At 48.0% G+C, this 19,787-nt stretch overlaps 1 protein-coding gene across 2 annotated transcripts; it reads left to right on the forward strand.

Moving 5' to 3' along the window:
• Positions 1-318: 318 nt before the first annotated feature.
• On the forward strand, positions 319-19,378 carry MRAP (melanocortin 2 receptor accessory protein). 2 transcript variants are annotated; one of them, XM_033232306.1, is made up of 3 exons: positions 319-587; positions 13,685-13,784; positions 18,780-19,378. In XM_033232306.1, the coding sequence occupies exons 1-3, from the start codon at positions 482-484 to the stop codon at positions 19,090-19,092; spliced, it is 519 nt and encodes a 172-aa protein (XP_033088197.1). In that variant the 5' UTR covers positions 319-481; the 3' UTR covers positions 19,093-19,378. The 2 variants fall into 2 exon arrangements, 1 of the variants encoding a protein (XP_033088197.1); XR_004442133.1 differs by lacking the exons at positions 319-587; positions 13,685-13,784 and adding exons at positions 15,848-16,207; positions 18,539-18,627 and having other exon boundaries at positions 18,780-18,869.
• Positions 19,379-19,787: the final 409 nt, after the last annotated feature.

A 19,787-nucleotide genomic window follows, 5' to 3' on the forward strand; every position in this document is an offset into this window, starting at 1 on the left:
CAACAGCATCAAGAATTGCTTAAATATAAGTCAAGGGCACAGTCAGGCTTACATTTTGATTCTTTTAACTTTTCAAGTATTTAGGGCAAAAAGTGATTGTCTTTCCATTCCTACTGGGCATTTTCTAAGGGGCCCTAGGTGTCTATTTCCTGCCCAGCTCCCTGTCCTTACACAGAGGGGCATCCTAGGGCTGCCCTGGAAAGCCGCTCTCCCGCCTCTCTGCTCTGTTTGCTTTGGAGTTTTATCAAGGAGCGGCAGGATGGGAGGCTCTGCTGGATGCTGGCGATGTGAGGCACAGCCCCCTGACCTTTCTTCCAGCCAAATAGCTCTGATAAGTGGGCAGACCTTGAGCCTAGAGACCCACAGACACACTTGGACGATTCCTGCAGAAATCAGTGAGGCAGTCTCCTCCCAGGGGCTCGGCACCTGGCTCCAGAGGCAAGGCTGCTGGCCCAGACGCTGACTGCCCAGTGCCACAGACATGGCCAACGGGACCAATGCCTCTGCCCCATACTACAGCTATGAATACTACCTGGACTATCTGGACCTCATTCCCGTAGACGAGAAGAAGCTGAAAGCCCACAAACGTAAGTCTAAACTAGGGAAGCTGGCCTGACAGAGGCTGGGGGCCGGCCCAAATGACTGGCCACTCCCGGCTTTCTCTGCATTCACTTATTAACTCCAGTAGACATCACGGGAAAGCAGCAATGTGGCTAGTTCACTTGTAGATATAAATGAATGGCGCTGGAAGAGAAATTGTATCTGTTAACTTCTGTAATAAGCTTGGAAGTAACCTACTAAGTCACGAAGACACTTTGGAAGCAGAATTTTTATTTTTATTTTATTTTATTTTATTTTATTTTATTTTGGAGATAGGGTCTAGCTCTGTTGCTTAGGCTGGAGTGCAGTGGCGTGACCATAGCTCACTGCAGCCTTGACCGCCCTGGGTCAAGTAATCATCCTACCTCAGCCTCCCAAGTAACTGAGTCTACAGGCACATGCCACAACACCTGGTTAATTTTGTGTATTTTTTATAGAGACATGTTATGTTACCCAGGCTGGTCTGGAACTCCTGGCCTCAAGTGATCCCCCCATCTCGGCTTCCCAAATTGCTGGGATTACAGGTGTGAGTCACCGCACCTGGCCAGAATATTCTTTTAAAGACAGATTTATTTATTTATTTTTTTTTGAGGCGGAGTCTCGCTCTGTCGCCCAGACTGGAGTGCAGTGGCCAGATCTCAGCTCACTGCAAGCTCCGCCTCCTGGGTTTACGCCATTCTCCTGCCTCAGCCTCCCGAGTAGCTGGGACTACAGGCGTCCGCCACCTCGCCCGGCTAGTTTTTGTATTTTTAGTAGAGACGGGGTTTCACCGTGTTAGCCAGGATGGTCTCGATCTCCTGACCTCGTGATCCGCCCGTCTCGGCCTCCCAAAGTGCTGGGATTACAGGCTTGAGCCACCGCGCCCGGCCTAAAGACAGATTTCTTGTTTAATTTGTTTGGGGCTCCAATCAGCTGAGCGAGTTTCCTCAAATTAAAGATTTGCCTTTTCCATTGTCTGTATTTAGATTTGGGACAGTTATTCTCTCCATCCCTAAGATGCAGGATTTAATAATTGTTACTAAAATGCCAACATACATTTAATCATCATGGTCTCAGCAAGGACAAACCAGCATGACTTTGCTTCTTTTTGCTCATCTGCCCTCGGGTTCCTTATCTCTTGGCTAACATGGCATGTGTGGACAATCTTCTCTGAGGAGTCCAGCTACTCGATCACAATGACAAGTTAGATGAGGAAGTGAGCATGAGAAACAAAACAAAAACAAAGCCTGGGAAGACTGGATCTCAGCCCTGGAAACCTATGCATTACCTATCCCATAGGAAGTCTTGGCTTCCTTGGGTTTTCACTCACTATAATCACATACTGTCTGTCAAACAGTAAATGCAGGGCTGGGTGCCGTTGCTCATACCTGTAATCCCACCAACTAGGGAGGATGACTTGAGGCCAGGAGTTCGAGGCCAGCCCGGGCAACACAGTGAGACCCCCCCCCATCTCCACACACACACACACACACACACACACACACAGAAAAAGTAAACACAGGTCAGGCACGGTGGCTCATGCTGGTAATCCCAGCACTTTGGGAGGCCGAGGTGGGTGGATCACTTGAGATCAGGAGTTTGAGACCAGCCTGGCCAACATGGTGAAACCCTATCTCTACTAAAAACACAAAAATTAGCTGGGTGTGTTGACACATGCCTGTAATCCCAGCTACTCGGGAGACTGAGGCACAAGAATCGCTTGAACCCAGGAGGCAGAGGTTGCAGGGAGATGAGGTCACACCACTGCATTCCAACCTGGGCAACAGAGCAAGACTCCGTCTCAAATAATAATAATAATAATAATAATAATAATAATGTTTTTGCTTCAAAAGTATCTTCATTTCTTAGGAGGTGAATTCCAAATTTATGACAGAAGATAACAGACACCATTTCACCTCCAAGCCCCTCAGGGTGTCAGGGGTCCTTAACACCCACAGAGAGAGATACTTCTTGGGGTCTTTTTTATTCCTATTTGTGTCACAGTATCCCAGTCTTTATGTTTTATTTGAATGTAATTTCTATTTTCCCTAGAAGAGAAGTTTGGGGCTAGACAAAACTCCCCCTACCCCCCACAACACACATAAGAATGTTTAAACTCCAAATAGGTGGTTGTTGAGTTTTTTTCTAGGGAACCCACCAGGAGGCAGGGGCTAGGCAGAGGTCAGGCACGTGGACTGCTGAGCCAGTCGGCTGGATTCACATCTTGGCTCTGCCACGTCCTGGCCGTGTTCCCCTGGGCAGGTCCGTTACCCAGGCTAGCCAGATTCAAGCAGAGAGAATGAGAGCCCCATCTCAATGGGAGAACTGTTGAAAATATGGGGTGGTCTTTAATTCACCATAAACAAGAAAAATGTGGCAGATGGTAATATGTGCTCCATACAGAAAAATAAAACTGGGCTGGGCACGGTGGCTCATGCCTGTAATCCCAGCATTTTGGGAGACCGAGGTGGGTGGATCACGCCTGAGGTCAGGAGTTCGAGACCAGCCTGGCCAACATGGTGAAACCGTGTCTCTACTAAAAATATAAAAACTTAGCTGGGCATGGTGGTAGGTGCCTGTAATTCCATCTACTTGGGAAGCTGAGGCAGGAGAATTGCTTGAACCTGGGAGGCAGAGGCTGCAGTGAGCTGAGATCACACCATTGCACTCCAGCCTGGGCAACAGGAGCAAAACTCTATCTCAAAAAAGTAAAAAATAAAACTAGAGGGGGCAGCTAGGGAGAGCAGGGACCCAAGGAAAGATTGCCACTATGAACAGGGCACCAGTGAAGGCCTCCCCAGGGTCCCTGGGAGGAGGCGAGCCATCACGATGGTGCCTGGAGGAGGTCTCAGAAGAAGCCTCCCATGCAGCAGGAACAGCAGGGCAAGGGCTCCAGGGCAGGCGAGCACCTGGCATTTTCAAGGAACAACAAAGAAGTTGCAGTGACTCTCTCTTTCTTCCCTTCCCTTCCCTTCCCTTCCCTTCCCTTCCTTTCTTTCTTCCTTCCTTCTTTTTGTTTGTTTTGTTGAGATGGAGTCTATCTCTGTTGCCCAGGCTGGAGTGCAGTGGCGTGATCTCGGCTCACTGCAACCTCCACTTCCTGGGTTCGAGCAATTCTCCTGCCTCAGCCTCCTGAGTAGCTGGGATTACAGGTGCCCGCCACCACACCAGCTAAGTTTTGCATTTTTAGTAGAGACAGGGTTTCACAGTGTTGGCCAAGCTGGTCTTGAACTCCTGACATTGTGATCTGCCTGCCTTGGCCTCCCAAAGTGCTGGGATTACAAGCATGAGCCACCGTGCCCAGCCAACTCTTTTCTTATATTTTTAGAAACTGTTCTGGAAATATCTTTTTTCTTTTAAAATGGAAATAAGTTTATTATTTCATCATTTAATGCAATTTATCAGTCAATAAGGAAAAGAACAAAAGAGAATAGGCAAGGGTATGAAAAGACAGTAGCCACAGGGAAAACTCAAATGGCCCACAGAGAGAAAAAATATCCAGCTTCACAAGTGGCCTGGGAAATGCATGGGGAGAGAGCCATGAGAGAGCGCTTCACAACCATGGGATTAGCAAAAATTGCAGGATGGATATTCAGCCAGGGCAACATAGGAAGAACCCCTCTCCACAAATGAATGAATGAATGAATGAACAATTAGCTGGGTGTGGTGGCACGTGCCTGTGGTCCCAGCTATACAGGAAGCTGAGGCGGGAGGATTGCTTGAGCCCAGGAAGTTGAGGCTGCCTTGCAAACCTAGCTAGTGGCACTGGCTCTTTCCCCACCTCATAGCTTCACTACTCACTCTTAAATTTGAAGAAATATCTCAGTCACTTTAGTTACCAAAGCAAATGTCCAGTCCCATGAAATACATTTTAAAAATGTTTAAACACAAACCATCCTTGAATTCCACTCAAAGTTAGAGCTTCCTATTTCCCCAGCATGGTGAAATGGATGCTTTTCCTTTATTTGCTCTGCCAGCTCCTTTCTCTGTTCTCAGACCAACCCCACCTGGAGTTGCTCCACCATTCCTTTAGCCGGCTCCAGGCTCTGAGCCTACCCTCCCCTGAGGCCCTCTAATGTGTCTTGCACTGCACACAGCTTTCCCTCTGACACCAGGATGGCAGCCCCCTGTCTACTCTGCTGCCACCAACTGCTAAGCCTCTTGCTCTGGAGACTGTCTGGAGCACATGCCAGACTCTGGCCTAACTCAAGGTCAGGGAAGTGCCTCTGATATGGTTTAGGTCTGTATTCCCACTCAAATCTCATGTCAAATTGCAAACCCCAATGTTGGGGGTGGGGTCTGGTGGAAGGCGATTGGATCATGAGGGCAGATCTCCTCCTTGATGCTGCTCTTGTGATAGTGAGCTGCTGCTTATGAGATTTGGTTGTTTAAACGTGTATGACGCCCCCCACCACTTCCTCCTGCTCTGGCCATGTGAAGATGTGCCTGCTTCCCCTTTGCCTTCTGCCGTGACTGCAACTTTCCTGAGGACTCCTCAGCCATGCTTCCTATACAGCCTGCAGAACTGTGAGCCAGTTAAGCCTCTTTTTTTCATAAATTACCCAGTCTCAGGTATTTCTTTATAGCAGTGCAAGAATGAACTAATGCAGCTTCCCGCCCTCTCCAACAGAGTAAGAGTTGTGGGAGACTCCACATACTGTTCTATCATCTCTTAAAAAAAATTATTCAGAGCCAAGCATCACGAAATCAAACTTTAAGTAGTTGGCACCTGCCTTAGTCTGCTCAAGCCAATGTAACAAAATACCATAGACTGGGTGGTTTAAAAAACAGAAATTTATTTTCATACAGTTATAGAGGCTGGAAGTCCAAGATCAAGATGACAGCAGATTCAGTGTCTGGTGAGAGCTCCCTTCCTGGCTTGAAAATAGATGGCCACCTTCTTGCTGTGTCCTCTCATGGCCTTTCCTCAGTGGGCACAGTGGGGGTGGTGCAAATGCATTCTGTGTCTTGTCTTCTTCTTAGAAGGACACTAATCCCATCACGGGAGCACCATTCTTATAATGTCATCTAAATTTCATTAGATGAGGACCCACCTCCAAATACTGTCACGGTGGGGATTAGGGATTCAACATATGAATTTTGGGAGGACACAACATTCTGACAATAACACCGTCTTTGGATTGGATTTCAGTCTTGGGTTTCAGCTAAAGCAGCCAGAGAGAGTCTACTATTAATATCAGATAGATAGATAGATAGATAGATAGATAGATAGATAGATAGATAGGGATATAGGATCTCACTGTATTGTTTTGTACTCGGTTCCTATTGACCTCATAATATTTTGTTTTCCCATGTCATTAAATATTCTTTCCCAAAAACTTTGCGTGGTGTTCTAGAAATTCGTATCTTTGAACGTACAGGGCGTTTCCAGGATTTTGCTATGGTAAATAATGGCCTTGATGAGAGTGAAACTTCTTCCACTGTTGTGTGTTAAGTGAAGCTGTTCTGTGTACTTTTGTTTTCAGTGTTAGAATTCAGATAAGTTTACTGAAAAAAAAAAATCTAAAACAGACAAAAGCAAAATCCTGTGTCAGGCAGTCTGAGGGATGCTGTCCCACGGCTTCATGGGTGGGGTGAGGTGAGCGTGAGTCAGGTGAGGGTGGACAGAGACTATACCGCAGAAAGCAGGTGACTGCCTTTGTAGACTTCCTTGCTGATGAATTCAACTTTCTCTCAGCTGGCCAGTTCTTTGGAGCCTGGGTCTCCTCCCCAATCAAACAAATCAGAATAACATCACACCCTAGTTCTGCAAACCTTCTCTGCAGCAACACACATCAAAGACAGGAAGAAGCTGAGAGTGGATCCCAGGGCCCAGGGATGCTTCAAGATGGAAATAAAAAGGCAAAGCTCTGTCTTAGATGTTTTCGCTAGGCCATGTGTGGTGACTCATGCCTGTAATCCTAGCACTTTGGGAGGCCCAGGTGGGTGGATCACTTGAGGTCAGGTGTTCGAGACCAGCCTGGCCACATGGCAAAACCCCATCTCTACTAAAAATACAAAAAATTCGCTGGGTGTGGTGGCAGGTGCCTGTAATCCCAGCTATTCAGGAGGCTGAGGTAGGAGAATCACTTGAACCTGTGAGGCGGAGGTTACAGTGAGCCAAGGTCATTCCACTGCACTCGAGAGCCTGGGCAACAGAATGAGAGTCCATCTTAAAAAAAAAAAAAAAAAAGATGTTTTCACTAGAATGCCATTTGGGCAGCTGGCTAAAATGTGTGAGGCCAGGCTGGGTTCAAATCTTGTTCAGAGTAGAGGAGGAATCAAAATACAAAGAATATGCAGGGTTCATGCATTAACCTAACAGGGAGGATGGATTTTTTTTTTTTTTTTGACACAGAGTCTCGCTCTGTTGTCCAGTCTGGAGTGCCATGGCGTGATCTCGGCTCACTGCAATCTCTGCCTCCTGCCACCATTCGCCTTCCTCAGCCTCCTGAGTAGCTGGGACTACAGGCGCCGCCACCACACCCGGCTAATTTTTTGTAGTTTTAGTAGAGACGAGGTTTCACCGTGTTAGCCAGGATGGTCTTGATCTCCTGACCTTGTGATCCACCCACTTCAGCTTCCCAAAGTGCTGGGATTACAGGCATCAGCCACTGCGCTCGGCCCAAGGAGGATGGATTTTAAAATTTTTGTGTTTATGCTCTGATATGATTTGGATCTGTGTCCCCAGCAAATCTCATGTTGAATCGTAATCCCCAGTATTGGAAGGGGGGCATGGTAGTGGGTGATTGGGTCATGGGGACAGAGTTCTCATGAATGGGTTAGCACCATCACCTTGGTGCTTTCTCATGGTAGTGAGTTATTTTGAAATCGGGTTATTTAAAAGTGTGTGGCATCTCCTCTTTCTTCCTCTTGCTCTGGCCATGTAAAGTGCTGGCTCCCCTTTTGCCTTCTGCCATAACTGTAAGTTTCCTGAGGTCTCCCCAGAAGCAGAAGCTGCCATACTTCCTGTACAGCCTGAGGAACATGAGCAAATGAAACCTCTTTTTTTATTTATTTATGTTTTAAATAAATTACCCAGTCTCAGGTATTTCTTTATAGCAATGTGGAAACAGACTAATACATACATATGCTGGAATATATCCCATCATGTTTGGGCAGATATTTGGAAACATTTAGGGCTTTATATATATATATATATTTATATGGAGCAATCAGTGCCAAACTGAAGGCACTGGGCTACCCTTTCCCAGGGACTGCTCGAAGTCTGGTGTGATTTTGTTGCAGGCACTTGACAGGGATTTTGCCCTTGTGATTTTCGGACAGGGCTTCTGACTGTTCCAAGGAAAGATTAAGAATCACAACCTTTCCTTGAAACTGTCATCAAGGTGGAAAATGCAAATCTGTTTCCTGCGGCCCTGCCTCAATTGACTAAGTACATGTTTGATCTGCATCTGTGTCCTTTTCTGAGGAAGAAAACCAATCTTACAGCAGCAATACAGATTATTCTAACATAGTGAGTCTCCAGACACCACCCTAATGCTCCCTTTCAGAGAGTAGGATGGGCTGATTTCCCTTGAGTAGTGCCTGGCTTAATGCTCTATTATTTACCTCTCAGGTCAATATACCTCCTTCCCTTTACTTATGGGTTAAGAAGAACCGGTCACAGTCCATATCGACCTCCGCTGTCACGCTGGTTCAATAAGACAGTCTGTTCATCTGCTTCTTAGAGTATTGGAAGCAAGAGAACAAAATGACACTGCCAACCAATTTCTCTGTATACAATGTAGAAAATTCAAAGTACAGATTAAACAAAACAACTACATATAACTCTTTTTCTCTCATTCAGAGCAATCAATTTCAGGCCTCAATTTTAATTGCAGCTTCAAATTCTTCAGCAAATGATCATTCCCACGGGCATGACATAAGTAGTGAAAGTAATTTTTTAAACAAAAGATACCAGAATGTGTATCTGCGAATGAATTTCCATCAAGGTAGCACTAGGGGCAGGTGCAATGCTTGAATGACTCTTCTATTGCTCAACAACTTCTTGAACTGATGTTGCTGGGTGGCCACAACACATTCTAGGAAACATTTGTGGTGATAAATTGTGTATCTCTTTTGAGGATGAAGTTTCTTTTTGGAAATAGTTACGATTCACCCAGAAACAAATCAGGTTAATGAAATGGGTGATTAAGCTGGTTGATACCATCTGGATGTCATAAATGAATTATCTCACAACGTAGCAAAATTGTGTCTATGTGTGACTCCTTGAAGGTAATTCCAAAAGAAGAGATCTATAAGTGTTTGATCAATACATGTGTTTTAGTAAGAATTCTATGACTCCATGGTAGAGAGAGGATGATTATTTTGAAGGTCACTTTTCATTTGGATTTTTAAGTTCTGGTACATTCATTGAGAAAGTCCGTTTCTTTGCTGACTTGGTAAAGAAATGGATTACAACTAACAGAGTACCATATGAACCAGAAGTTATTTTCTCTCAGTCTACAGGACTGGGCTGGTGAGGTGGCTCCATGGAGTCCTTCGGAACTCACATCCTTTCAGCTCATTGCACTACCATCCCTGGGACATGGCCGCCCTCATCCTCATGTTGCAAGACACACTCTGACCATCACATCCATGTTTAGGGAGCAACAAGGAGTAAGGGAATAAGAATGGACACACGGTGCTAGAAGTCTAGCAATCCCTGGAGGGAGGCTTCTAGAAGCTGTCCTGTGATGGCTCCACTCATATCACGTTGGCCAGAACCTTATCACATGTTTCTCTGAAAAGGACGCAAGGAAATGTAGTTTTTAACTCAGGCGGCCATGTGCCCTGCTAAAAGCAAGGGTCCTATTATGATGGAAGCACACAAGGGGCCGACCTTAGGGTTGACAGCTAGTAACCTATGCCACAATTCTCTCTCTCTTTTTTTTTTTTTTTTGAGATGGAGTCTCACTCTGTCACCCAGGTTGGAGTGCAGTGGCTCGATCTCGGCTCACTGCAACCTCCACCTCCCAGGTTCAAGCGATTCACCTGCCTCAGCCTCTCGACTAGCTGGGATTACCGGTATGCACCACCATGCCTGACTAATTTTATTTTGTATTTTTAGTAGAGACAGGGTTTCACCATGTTGGCCAGGTTGGTCTTGAACTCCTGATCTTAGGTGGTCTCCCAAAGTGCTGGGATTACAGGTGTGAGCCATCATGCCCCACAATTCCCTGTACTCATATCCGACATTTGGGTGAACTTGAAGGATACAATGATATTACTTGCCACAAATCCTCTTAACAGAAATAATTTTAGTTCTATTTATAAATTGTTTCATAAACACGGAACAAGAAATGGTGCCATGAGCATTTATGTAGATATTTTATTTAATTCTCCTAACATTTAATTTATGCTTATGTAATTCGATATAAGTAGTACCTATTTAATAGGTACTACTATCCTCAGTTTACAAATGAGCAGATTTAGATGTTAGCCAGGAAACACCCACCTCCAGAGCCTGGGTTCTTAACCACATTATTATTCCCTAATAAGGAAAACATCTTTTTTTTTTTTTTAAGACCAAGTCTTACTCTGTCACCCATGCTAGAGTGCAGTGGCACTATCTTGGCTCATTGCAGCCTCCACCTCCTGGGTTCAAGCAATTCTCCTCCCTCAGCCTCCCAAGTAGCTGGGACTACAGGCACGCACCACCACGCCCAGCTAATTTTTTTTTTTTTTTTTCAGTAGAGTCGGGGTTTCACCACATAGACCAGGCTGGTCTCAAACTCCTGACCTCCCAAAGGGCTGGGATTACCGGCTGAGGCACCACGCCCAGCCACATCTTGATTTTCTACTAGAACTCTGGAACCCAAACGTTAGTAGAATGAAGAATGGAGGAATGCTAAAACTGTTTATTTAACAAAACAGAAGTGCCTACTATAAGAAGGAGCCCTTCGATTGGATTAATTTGTTAACTCGATGAGAATCCTCCCAAGATGAAGTGCAGCCTGGTCATGCCATCCAGACCTTTCCTGTCACTCCGCTGCTGATGACTAATTCCCCTCATTCCAGCAGTGTGGACCCAGAGGGGAAGGAAAGAAAAGGAGGGAAGATAGGAGAGAGGGAAGGAAAGGAGAAAGAACAGCCAGGGAGAAGGGAGGATAGGAGAGAGCTCTGAGAGGAGGTAAGTTTCTATGGCTGGACCAGTTTCATTGTCAACCCAGCCTGGGGCTCCCTGTTGGGAAAACCAGCCTAGGGATGTCTAAATATTCTTGACACTAGAGAGTCACACAGCTCTTGCTTTTGGAATGAAATGTTCTCTCCAAGCACTCGGGTGAACCTTCAGTAAGAAGAGGAAAAAGAATCGTATTCTCTTGCCTGTTTTTTTTCAACAGAACATGATGAAAGAGATTTTAGTACCAAAAATGACTAGTGGCAGAGGATTGCCTTTTGGTCTGACAAAACTTAAACTCCACTTATCTGAAGACACTGTGTTCTGTGAAACCTGTCATCTTATTTCTTGCTCAATATCTGGGGATGACGACAAGGACTCAGACTAAGTGTCAGTCTGGGAGAAGGAGGCTCTCAGGTGCTGAGTTTGAAGCTATTCCTTTAGATCCCTGGTAGAACTTATCTAGGTGCTATAAGACCTGAAACCCTGCACTATTTTTAGGAAGGAAAAAGAGCATTAGTGTCGGCAGAAATCTAAACTATCCCTACAGAATAAAACTTCCAATCACATTTTCTGACAGCATATGTGCTCTTACACTGCAAGGGTTGTAAATAGATTGTGACTCTTGGGGAGTGCAGGACAATGCACGGGGGGTGGGCAAGGAAGGCTAAGAGAGTCAAAAGCTTCTTTCAAAAGTCCTGAAGCTGGCCGGGCACAGTGGCTCACACCTGTAATCCCAGCACTTTGGGAGGCTGAGGCTGGCGGATCACGAGGTCAGGAGATTGAGACCAGCCTGGCCAACATGGTGAAACCCCATCTCTACTAAAAATACAAAACTTAGCTGGGTGTGGTGGTGGGCGCCTGTAATCCTACTCAGGAGGCTGAGGCAAGAGAATCACTTGAACCCAGGAGGCGGAGGTTCCAGTGAGCCAAGATGGTGCCACTGCACTCCAGCCTGGTGACAGAGCAAGACTCTGTCTCACAAAATAAAGTAAAATAAAATAAAAATTCTTTTTAAACTTAGGACACACAGTCCAATCTCATTTCCCTTTCCCCAGGAATCCAGAGGTGTCCTTAAAAAGTTCACTGTAGAACTGAGGACTGCATCAGTTCCTCAGCTCAGAGACAGAGAGGAGTGACGTAAGAGCCAGCCTGGCGGTCTTTGCTGTCCCTGCCCCCATGGACTATAAATGCCAGGTTGCTGAAGATTACAAGGCAGTAGATACTCATGATTCTTTTGCAAGTACTGTGCCTTTTCATTATACCCTGTTTTGAGGGGGATTTTTTTTTTTTTTTCGAGGCAGTGTCTCGCTCTGTGGCCCAGGCTGGAGCACAGTGGCGTGATCATAGCTCACTTCAGCCTTGAACTCCTGGCCTCAAGTGATCCTCCAGCCCCAGCCTCATGAAGGGGTAGGACTATAGGCATACACCACCATGCCCAGGTAATTAAAAACAATTTTTTTTTTGTAGACATGGGGTCTTGCTATGCTGCCCAGGCTGGTCTTGAACTCCTCGACTCAAGTGATCCACCTCCCACCTTGGCGTCCCACAGTGCTGAGATTATAGGCACGGGCCACTGTGCCCAGCCCATTATACCCTGTTTTTAATGTTAAATTTTAGGGTTCGAGATCACCTCTTATGAATCCTCAGTTTTTCCTTCTATCTGTCAGGAGTTGTGGATGGCAGAGATGACACCCTTTGCTCAAGTACCAATCTTCACCCCAGAGCCTCCACCTCCGCCTCTATGTAGATTACTCTCACTCTATTCATTCTTTCAGTGGTCTGTGCATTCTCTTACTCATTTACTGACAGTGTTAGTGCTGGAAGCACTGCAGAAGTTCAGAGGAGGAGGAGGTTGGGGGAGTTAGCAGTTTCTGATGTGCTGGTTTAGCCCCCTCTGAATCCTGAAGAGTCCCTCACAAAAGGTGCTCAGTGAATTCTCGTTAGGTTATCATCCTCAAGTAGCCCTTTTTGGCCACACACATAGGTGTCTAGAATATCCCATCTTGTGGTATCTGGCATTACGCAGTTGGTCTGGGATGAGACACTCGCAGACTCGAACAACGGGCCGGACTGCCCACAGCCACAGACAACCACCAAGAAAAACTGTCGTGCTGGAAAGTAGTTCCATAGCAACTGGCCTAACGTTCCCAAACTGGAGTTTGGAGAAGGGGAAAGGCCCCTCCTGGTCTGCCAGGTTCTTCTGCCCAGGGCCCCAGGGAGGCTAAGTGTTTCCTGGTTTCCTTTTCCCCCTTCAGCCTCAGGCCACAAATCCAGCCATCGTGCTGGTGGCAAAAGTGCTTTTTCCTTCCTGCCACAGCCCCTGAGATGAGACTTTCTGCCTGAGAGAGGGACTCGCTATTTCCACCTCGCCAATCCACGCTTGAGCAGACCTAGGCTAACTCCTGTAGAGCGGAAAGGGCCTCCCCACCAGCGCGCTGCAGCCCAGCGCGCATCCTTCTTAGACTATCAACTCTTGGGGTCTCTGAAGCTGTTCCACCAACAGCCCCTGGTAGGCGCTAGATCCCTCCCGGGGGCCCAGGAGTCCTTCCTAATACTCGGAGCTGCCCACAGCCCTCTCCTCTCCCTCCCACCCTTCAGAACTGTTCCTCTGAGCACCACTAGGAGCTGGGCAAGTAGATGCTGGGTTGGGGCCGGCAGAGGGGGAGGAAGCACACAATTCCATTCAATGTTTCCTCTTAACAGACAATCACCCTAAACAGACTCCGTGGCCAGCTGCCCTGAGAAAAACAACAACAACAACAACAACAACAACAAATACACAAACGCTTCTTGGCTTCGCTGTTCTTTTCCAAAGTGATTGTTAATGGGAGATCTTCCCCATGGTAACAGCTGAGAGGCTAGAGGACAACTGAAACTCAGGGCCCTCATTCCACAATACCCCGGGACTCCTTACTGCCCCCTAGTGTTGCTTTATGTCAACATCAACCCAGCGCTGAGATGCATCTCCTCCTCCCACAGATTCCATCGTGATCGCATTCTGGGTGAGCCTGGCTGCCTTCGTGGTGCTCCTCTTCCTCATCCTGCTCTACATGTCCTGGTCGGGCTCCCCGCAGATGAAGTGAGTAAAAAAGGGTGTGGGTCTCTGGGTCACTCAGAAGCTCTCCAGTGAGCAATGGTGCAGGTCGAGTATCCCTCATCCAAAATGCTGGAGACCAGAAGTGTTTCAGATTTGGGATTTTAAGTGTTTCAGATTTGGGATTTTAAAATATTTGCATTGTACCTACCAGCTGAGCATCTCAAATCCAGAAATCTGAAATATTCCAGCAAGCATTTCCTTTGAGCCTCAAGTCAGTGCTCAATACATTTCAGATTTTGCAGTGTTTCAGAGTTTCAGATTTGGGATGGTCAACTTACGTCCCTACAATGGAATAGTATTCAGCAATAAAAAGGGACGGAGTTCTGGTCCATACTGCAACATGGACGAACCTCAAAAACATCATGCTAAGTGAAAGAAGACAGACACAGAGCTGCATGTCGTATGACTCCTTTCACACAAAACATCCAGAGTAGGCAAATCCAGAGACAGAAAGCAGATTAGCAGCTGCCTAGGGCTGGGGGGAGAGCAGGGAAGGGGGAATGACAGCTGATGGGTTTCTTTTGGGGATGATAAAAATGTTCTAAAATTAAGCTGGGCATGGTGGCTCATGCCTTGTAATCCCAGCACTTTGGGAGGCCAAGGTTGGTGGATCACTTGAGGTCAGGAGTTCAAGACCAGCCTAGCCTAAAAATACAAAAATTAGCTGGGAGTGGTGGTGTGCACTTGTAATCTCAGCTACTCAGGAGGCTGAGGCAGGAGAATCGCTGGAACCCAGGAGGCAGAAAGGTTGCAGTGAGCCGAGATTGTGCCACTATACTCCAGTCCGGGCAACAGAGTGAGACTCCATCTCAAAAAAGAAAAAAGTTCTAAAATTAAGCCAGGCACAGTGGCTCACACCTGTAATCCCAGCACCTTGGGAAGCCAAGGCAGGAGGATCGTTTGAGTGCAGGAGTTGGAGACCCTGTCTCCACAAAAAATATTTAAAAATTAGCTGGGCATGGCAGTGTGCACCTGTAGTCCCGGCTACTCGGGAGGCTGAGGCAGGAGGATCACTAGAGCCCAGAAGGTCAAGGCTGCAGTGAGCTGTGATCACGCCACTGCACTCTAGCCTGGGTGACAGAACAAGACCCTGTCTCAACAAAACAAACAAACAAACAAAAAGTTATAAAATTAGATTGTGGTGATGGTTGCACAACTCTGTGGATGTACTAAAGACCACTGAATTGTACTCTTTAAATGAGTCAACCTCATGGAATGAAAATATATCTCAATAAAGCTGTTAAAGAAAATGAAGCCAACTTGACACCATGGGCAGTAAGTCTTGCTGGCCAGCTCACCAGGAGCATAAGAACCTTACCTTTGTCCAGGCGTGGGGGCTCACGCCTGTAATCCCAGCACTTTGGGAGGCCAAGGTGGGCGGATCGCCTGAGGTCAGGTGTTTGAGACCAGCCTGGCCAACATGGTGAAACCCCGTCTCTACTGAAAATATATATATATATATATATAATATCTGGGTGTGGTGGCGCATGCCTGTAATCCCAGCTACTCACGAGGCTGAGGCAGGACCATCTCGTGAACCCAGGAGGCGGAGGTTGCAGTGAACCGAGATCGCGCCACTGCACTCCAGCCTGGGCAGGAAAAGCGAAACTCTGTCTCCAAAAAAAAAAAAAAAAAAGAAAAAGAAAAAGAAAAAGAAAGATCCTTACCTTAGGCACCTATGGCCAGCATCTGTTATTGGATGTCTGCTGTGTGCCACTAAATTGGAGGTGAAATCCAGTTTGAAGGAGTAATTGGAACCCAGCTTGTTTTATGTTTGATGTTAATTCTGTTGTGCTAGAGGACTGGCTGCCACATCCAATGTTCCCTTCTAGGCTAATCAGCCCTCACAGCTGCTGGTCTCCTAATGACTGTTCTTAGGAGGCACCCTGTATTTTGCCATCGCTTATGCAAAGAGGGCCTGTCCAGTGGCTGGCCCATGCCCTTGGAAATGTGTGGCCTGGCAAAAGAGCTGGGAGCAGTCAGATTCTTGTCTTTGGAATTTGGAATCTAGAATCTGAGGGATGGACCTGGTGTCTACGGAGGCTGCACTGATTGGTCCAGGAGGAGGGCTAGGGCTGGGTGCCATTATGGACTGTTACGTCCATTACAGATGGAAGTCTTGGGGACTGGAAACCCTCCGTGTAGGAAGCTGGTCAGCAGAGAGATGAGCCGAACTGTGCTGAGGAATTGCTGAGTGGCCTTGGACCCCCTGAGCCAAAGCATCCCACACCAGGTCCCGTGAGGAGCCATGGACTTGCACATTCGCACAGCATCTTAGTATTTTCTGTTGCTGTAACAGAAGACCTGAGGTTGAGTAATTTATGGAAAAAAGAGGCTTATTTAGCTCATGGTTCTGAAGGCTTAGAAGTCGAGGAAGCACGGCATCGACATCTGCTCAGCTTCTGGTGAGGGCCTCGTTTTGCGAAAAGATCTAATTCAGTCTAGAGAAAAAAACTCATTAGCCCGTCAAGGCCCCACCTCCCAGTGTTGCCACACTGGGATCCAGGCCTCCACATGAGTTTTGGTGGGGACAAATCATGCCACAGCCCAGCGTTACCTCGAGGGGGCCTCTGATTCTCCTCCCCGCCCCGCCTGCCCTGCCCGCGGTGTCTCACCCACCAGGGCTACCCTCGCCAGGCCATTTCTGCTCACCTTGGTCACATATGGAAGGTAGCTTTACAGCAATGAAGAAATTCATTCTTTTTTTTTTTTTTTTGAGACAAAAGTCTGGCTCTGTCACCCAGGCTGGAGTGCAGTGGCATGATCTTGGCTCACTGCAACCTCCGCCTCCCACGTTCAAGCTATTCTCTTGCCTTAGCCTCCTGAGTAGCTGGGATTACAGGCACCCACCACGACACCCAGTCGATTTTTGTATTTTTAGTAGAGATGGGGTTTCGCCAAGTTGGCCAGGCCAGTCTCAAACTCCAGACCTGTAATCCTAGCACTTTGGGAGGCCGAGGTGCGTGGATCACCGGAGGTCAGGAGTTCGAGACTGGCCTGGCCAACTTGGCGAAACCCCGTTTCTATTAAAAATACAAAAATTAGCTGGGCATCGTGGCTGGTGCCTATTATCCCAGCTACACGGGGAGGCTGACACAAGAGAATCGCTTGAACCTGGGAGGCAGAGGTTGCAGTGAGCCGAGATGGCGCCACTGAGGTCAGGAGCCACCGTGCACAGCCTGAAACCTGTTCTTCTCTTTCAGTTTTTAGAACTCACATTCAATTTAAGCACATTTTTACACCCGAGACACATCTGAGGGATAAACGAGTGATGTCACCTTTCTTTTCTACTCTTCTGAGATGACCTGCAGCCGCCCTGGGCCAGGGAGTGTGCAAGGATCGTCAGTAATCCTCCCGGTACAAAGCTCCCTGGCCTGGTCCGGCAAGCCCAGAGGCTGCCTCCACCATGCCCAGCTCCCTGGGGGGCACAGGCCTTCTGGGCTACTTCACAGGCGCAAACTGATGCCACTCTACATCCTGACCAGCTACAGGGCTTACGAAAGGAAATGCTCTCAAGGCACTTGGTAACATTCCTGGAATGCTCAGGGCAGCAGAGTGGATCCTTAGCAAGATTTAGGAGTCACTCCATGAGGAGCCGACCTTCCCATGGCAAAGGGGAGGAGGGAGGGCATTCTTGGGCAAGTGCCATCTGAAAGGACGGCCTCTGCCCAGTGGGCTCACCGCTTGGTACTCTTCATTCGTGCCAGCGTTGTAACCACATTTAAAGTCGTTTTATACATCACCTCATTTCATCCTGAGGATATCTGTGAGCCAATACTGTCCCATTTGATGGATGACGTCAAAGGCAGCTGGGAAGCGGTGGCCAGCACTCACTCCAGATGGCCATGCCCACTGCCCCAGCACTTTCTGGGCAGGAGAATCCACCCAGGGAGGATGCTTTTCTTCCTTTTCTTTTCTCTTTTATTTTCCTCTTCTCTTCTTTTCTTTCTTTTTTTAGAGACAGAGTCTCACTCTGTTGCCAGGCAGGGGTGCAGTGGCGTAATCTCAGCTCACTGCAACCTCTGACACCTTGGTTCAAGTGATTCTCCTGCCTCAGCCTTCCGAGTAGCTGGGATTACAGGCACGCGCCACCAGGCCCAGCTAATTTTTGTATTTTTAGTAGAGATGGGGTTTCCCTGTGTTGGCCAGGATGGTCTCAATCTCCTGACCTCGTGATCCGCCTGCCTCTGCCTCCCCAAGTGCTAGGATTACAGGTGTGAGCCACCATGCCTGGCACAGGGAGGGCGCATTTCTAGCCAAGTGTATTAGTTTGTTCTCAGCTGCTAATAAAGACATATCCGAGGCTGGGTAATTTATAAAGGAAAGAGGTTTAATGGACTCACAGTTCCACATGGCTGGGGAGGCCTCATAATCATGGCAGAAGGCAAAGGAAGAGCAAAGCCACATCTTACATGGCACAGGCAAAAGGGCATGTGCAGGGAAACTCCCCTTTACAAAACCATCAGATCTCGTGAGACTTACTCACTATCACGAGAACAGCATGGGAAGACTCGCCTCCATGATTCAGTTACCTCCCACTGGGTCCTTCCCACAACCCGTAGGGATTATTACAATTCAAGGTGAGAGTTGTGTGGTGACACAGCCAAACCATATCACCAAGACACAAGCTGGCTTGGGCTATGGATATAAAATAAGGTACACTCAGGTACAGGGCTGGATGGGAGGTCAACCTGCTCCTCCAACGCCCCCATCCCCTCCATCCTAAATCAATATAGGAAGAAGTGGCCTCCAGGGAAAGACCTGAGGCCTAGTTCCTGACAAAGCACTTCCTCTCTTCTGAGATTTCTCTAGAATGGCCACCTTGGTGAGCTGGCTGACCCGTCTCAGGAATTTGCCTGTGTGGCCTTCCCTACAGGGTCTGGGCAGAGGGCAGGTGTGGCAGGAAACCCCCAAGCTCCACAGTACAGACTGTTCCTGCAACTTTGACGCCTGCCTCCCACTCTGCTCTGTTCACAGGAACAGTCCCAAGCACCACCAGACATGCCTCTGGAGTCACAGCCTCAGCCTCCAGCTCTGCATCCAGAAGTGCCTGCCGTGCCACAGGGAACCCCTGGGGACCTCACAGGCTCAGGCGAGTTCAGTGGAGCCAGGGAGCAGAACTGGCCCTGACCAGCCGCTACGACAGGGGAGCGCCTCCACCTTGCCCCTTGGGGTTTTCCAGACCCACCCCACTCTCCTCTGGGAACTGACCCTCAATGGGGGTCCCCTCGTCAGGAACAAGCCCAGCGAGCCTCCCCCTGGAGACAGGACCCCTCAATTGCAGAGCTGATGTCAGCAGATCGTGGCCATAGCTGAGTGAACTGGTGAAATCAAGCCAACCTGGACACCTCCATTCTTTGTTCTTCTTAGAGGCTGTTTGCATGTCGCGGAAAGGGCACCTAGGTCAAGTGCGACGAAAGCAGGAGCATCCTATGCCTTTGACAAAGATTGCAGTGGTCCCTCGAGGGCAGAGGTCATCCCAGGTGTTGCTGATTTTATTGAGCACACTTAGCCCGCTTGCTGATGGCTTGTTTGCTTAGGGAAGAGTAGGAAAATAAAATATATGTAAATCCAGAGGAAAACCTGTTTGCTTACTATCCCACTTTACCATTACTGTGTAATGTGTTATCAGCCCTGAGCTCACCTGGTCCTTCTGTACCTTTGTTAGGGTGCTGGGTAAGTTCTCATCCAAGCTCCACTGACACCCTCCGGCTCCCCCAGATGTGATGGCATCTGCCCTGCCAGGTCAGCTCGCTGCAGTCAGGGGACCCGAGTCTCACCTTCAACCTCCCCACAGCCTTTCAAAGACGGAGCCCAAGGAAGTCTCTCCCCTGGAGGGCAGGCAGCCAACGCCTGTCAGCAGCCAGGCCCGGTAAGCAGGCCCGGTACCAGGCCCGGTAACCAGGCCCGGTAAGCAGGCCCGGTAAGCAGAACACAAAGAGCCCTGGAAGCTGGCAGGAAAGGTCTCCTTCTGGATGTGACTTT

Source organism: Trachypithecus francoisi, unplaced genomic scaffold, assembly GCF_009764315.1.
Source record: "Trachypithecus francoisi isolate TF-2019V2 unplaced genomic scaffold, Tfra_2.0 Lachesis_group14, whole genome shotgun sequence".
Taxonomy (NCBI): domain Eukaryota; kingdom Metazoa; phylum Chordata; class Mammalia; order Primates; family Cercopithecidae; genus Trachypithecus; species Trachypithecus francoisi.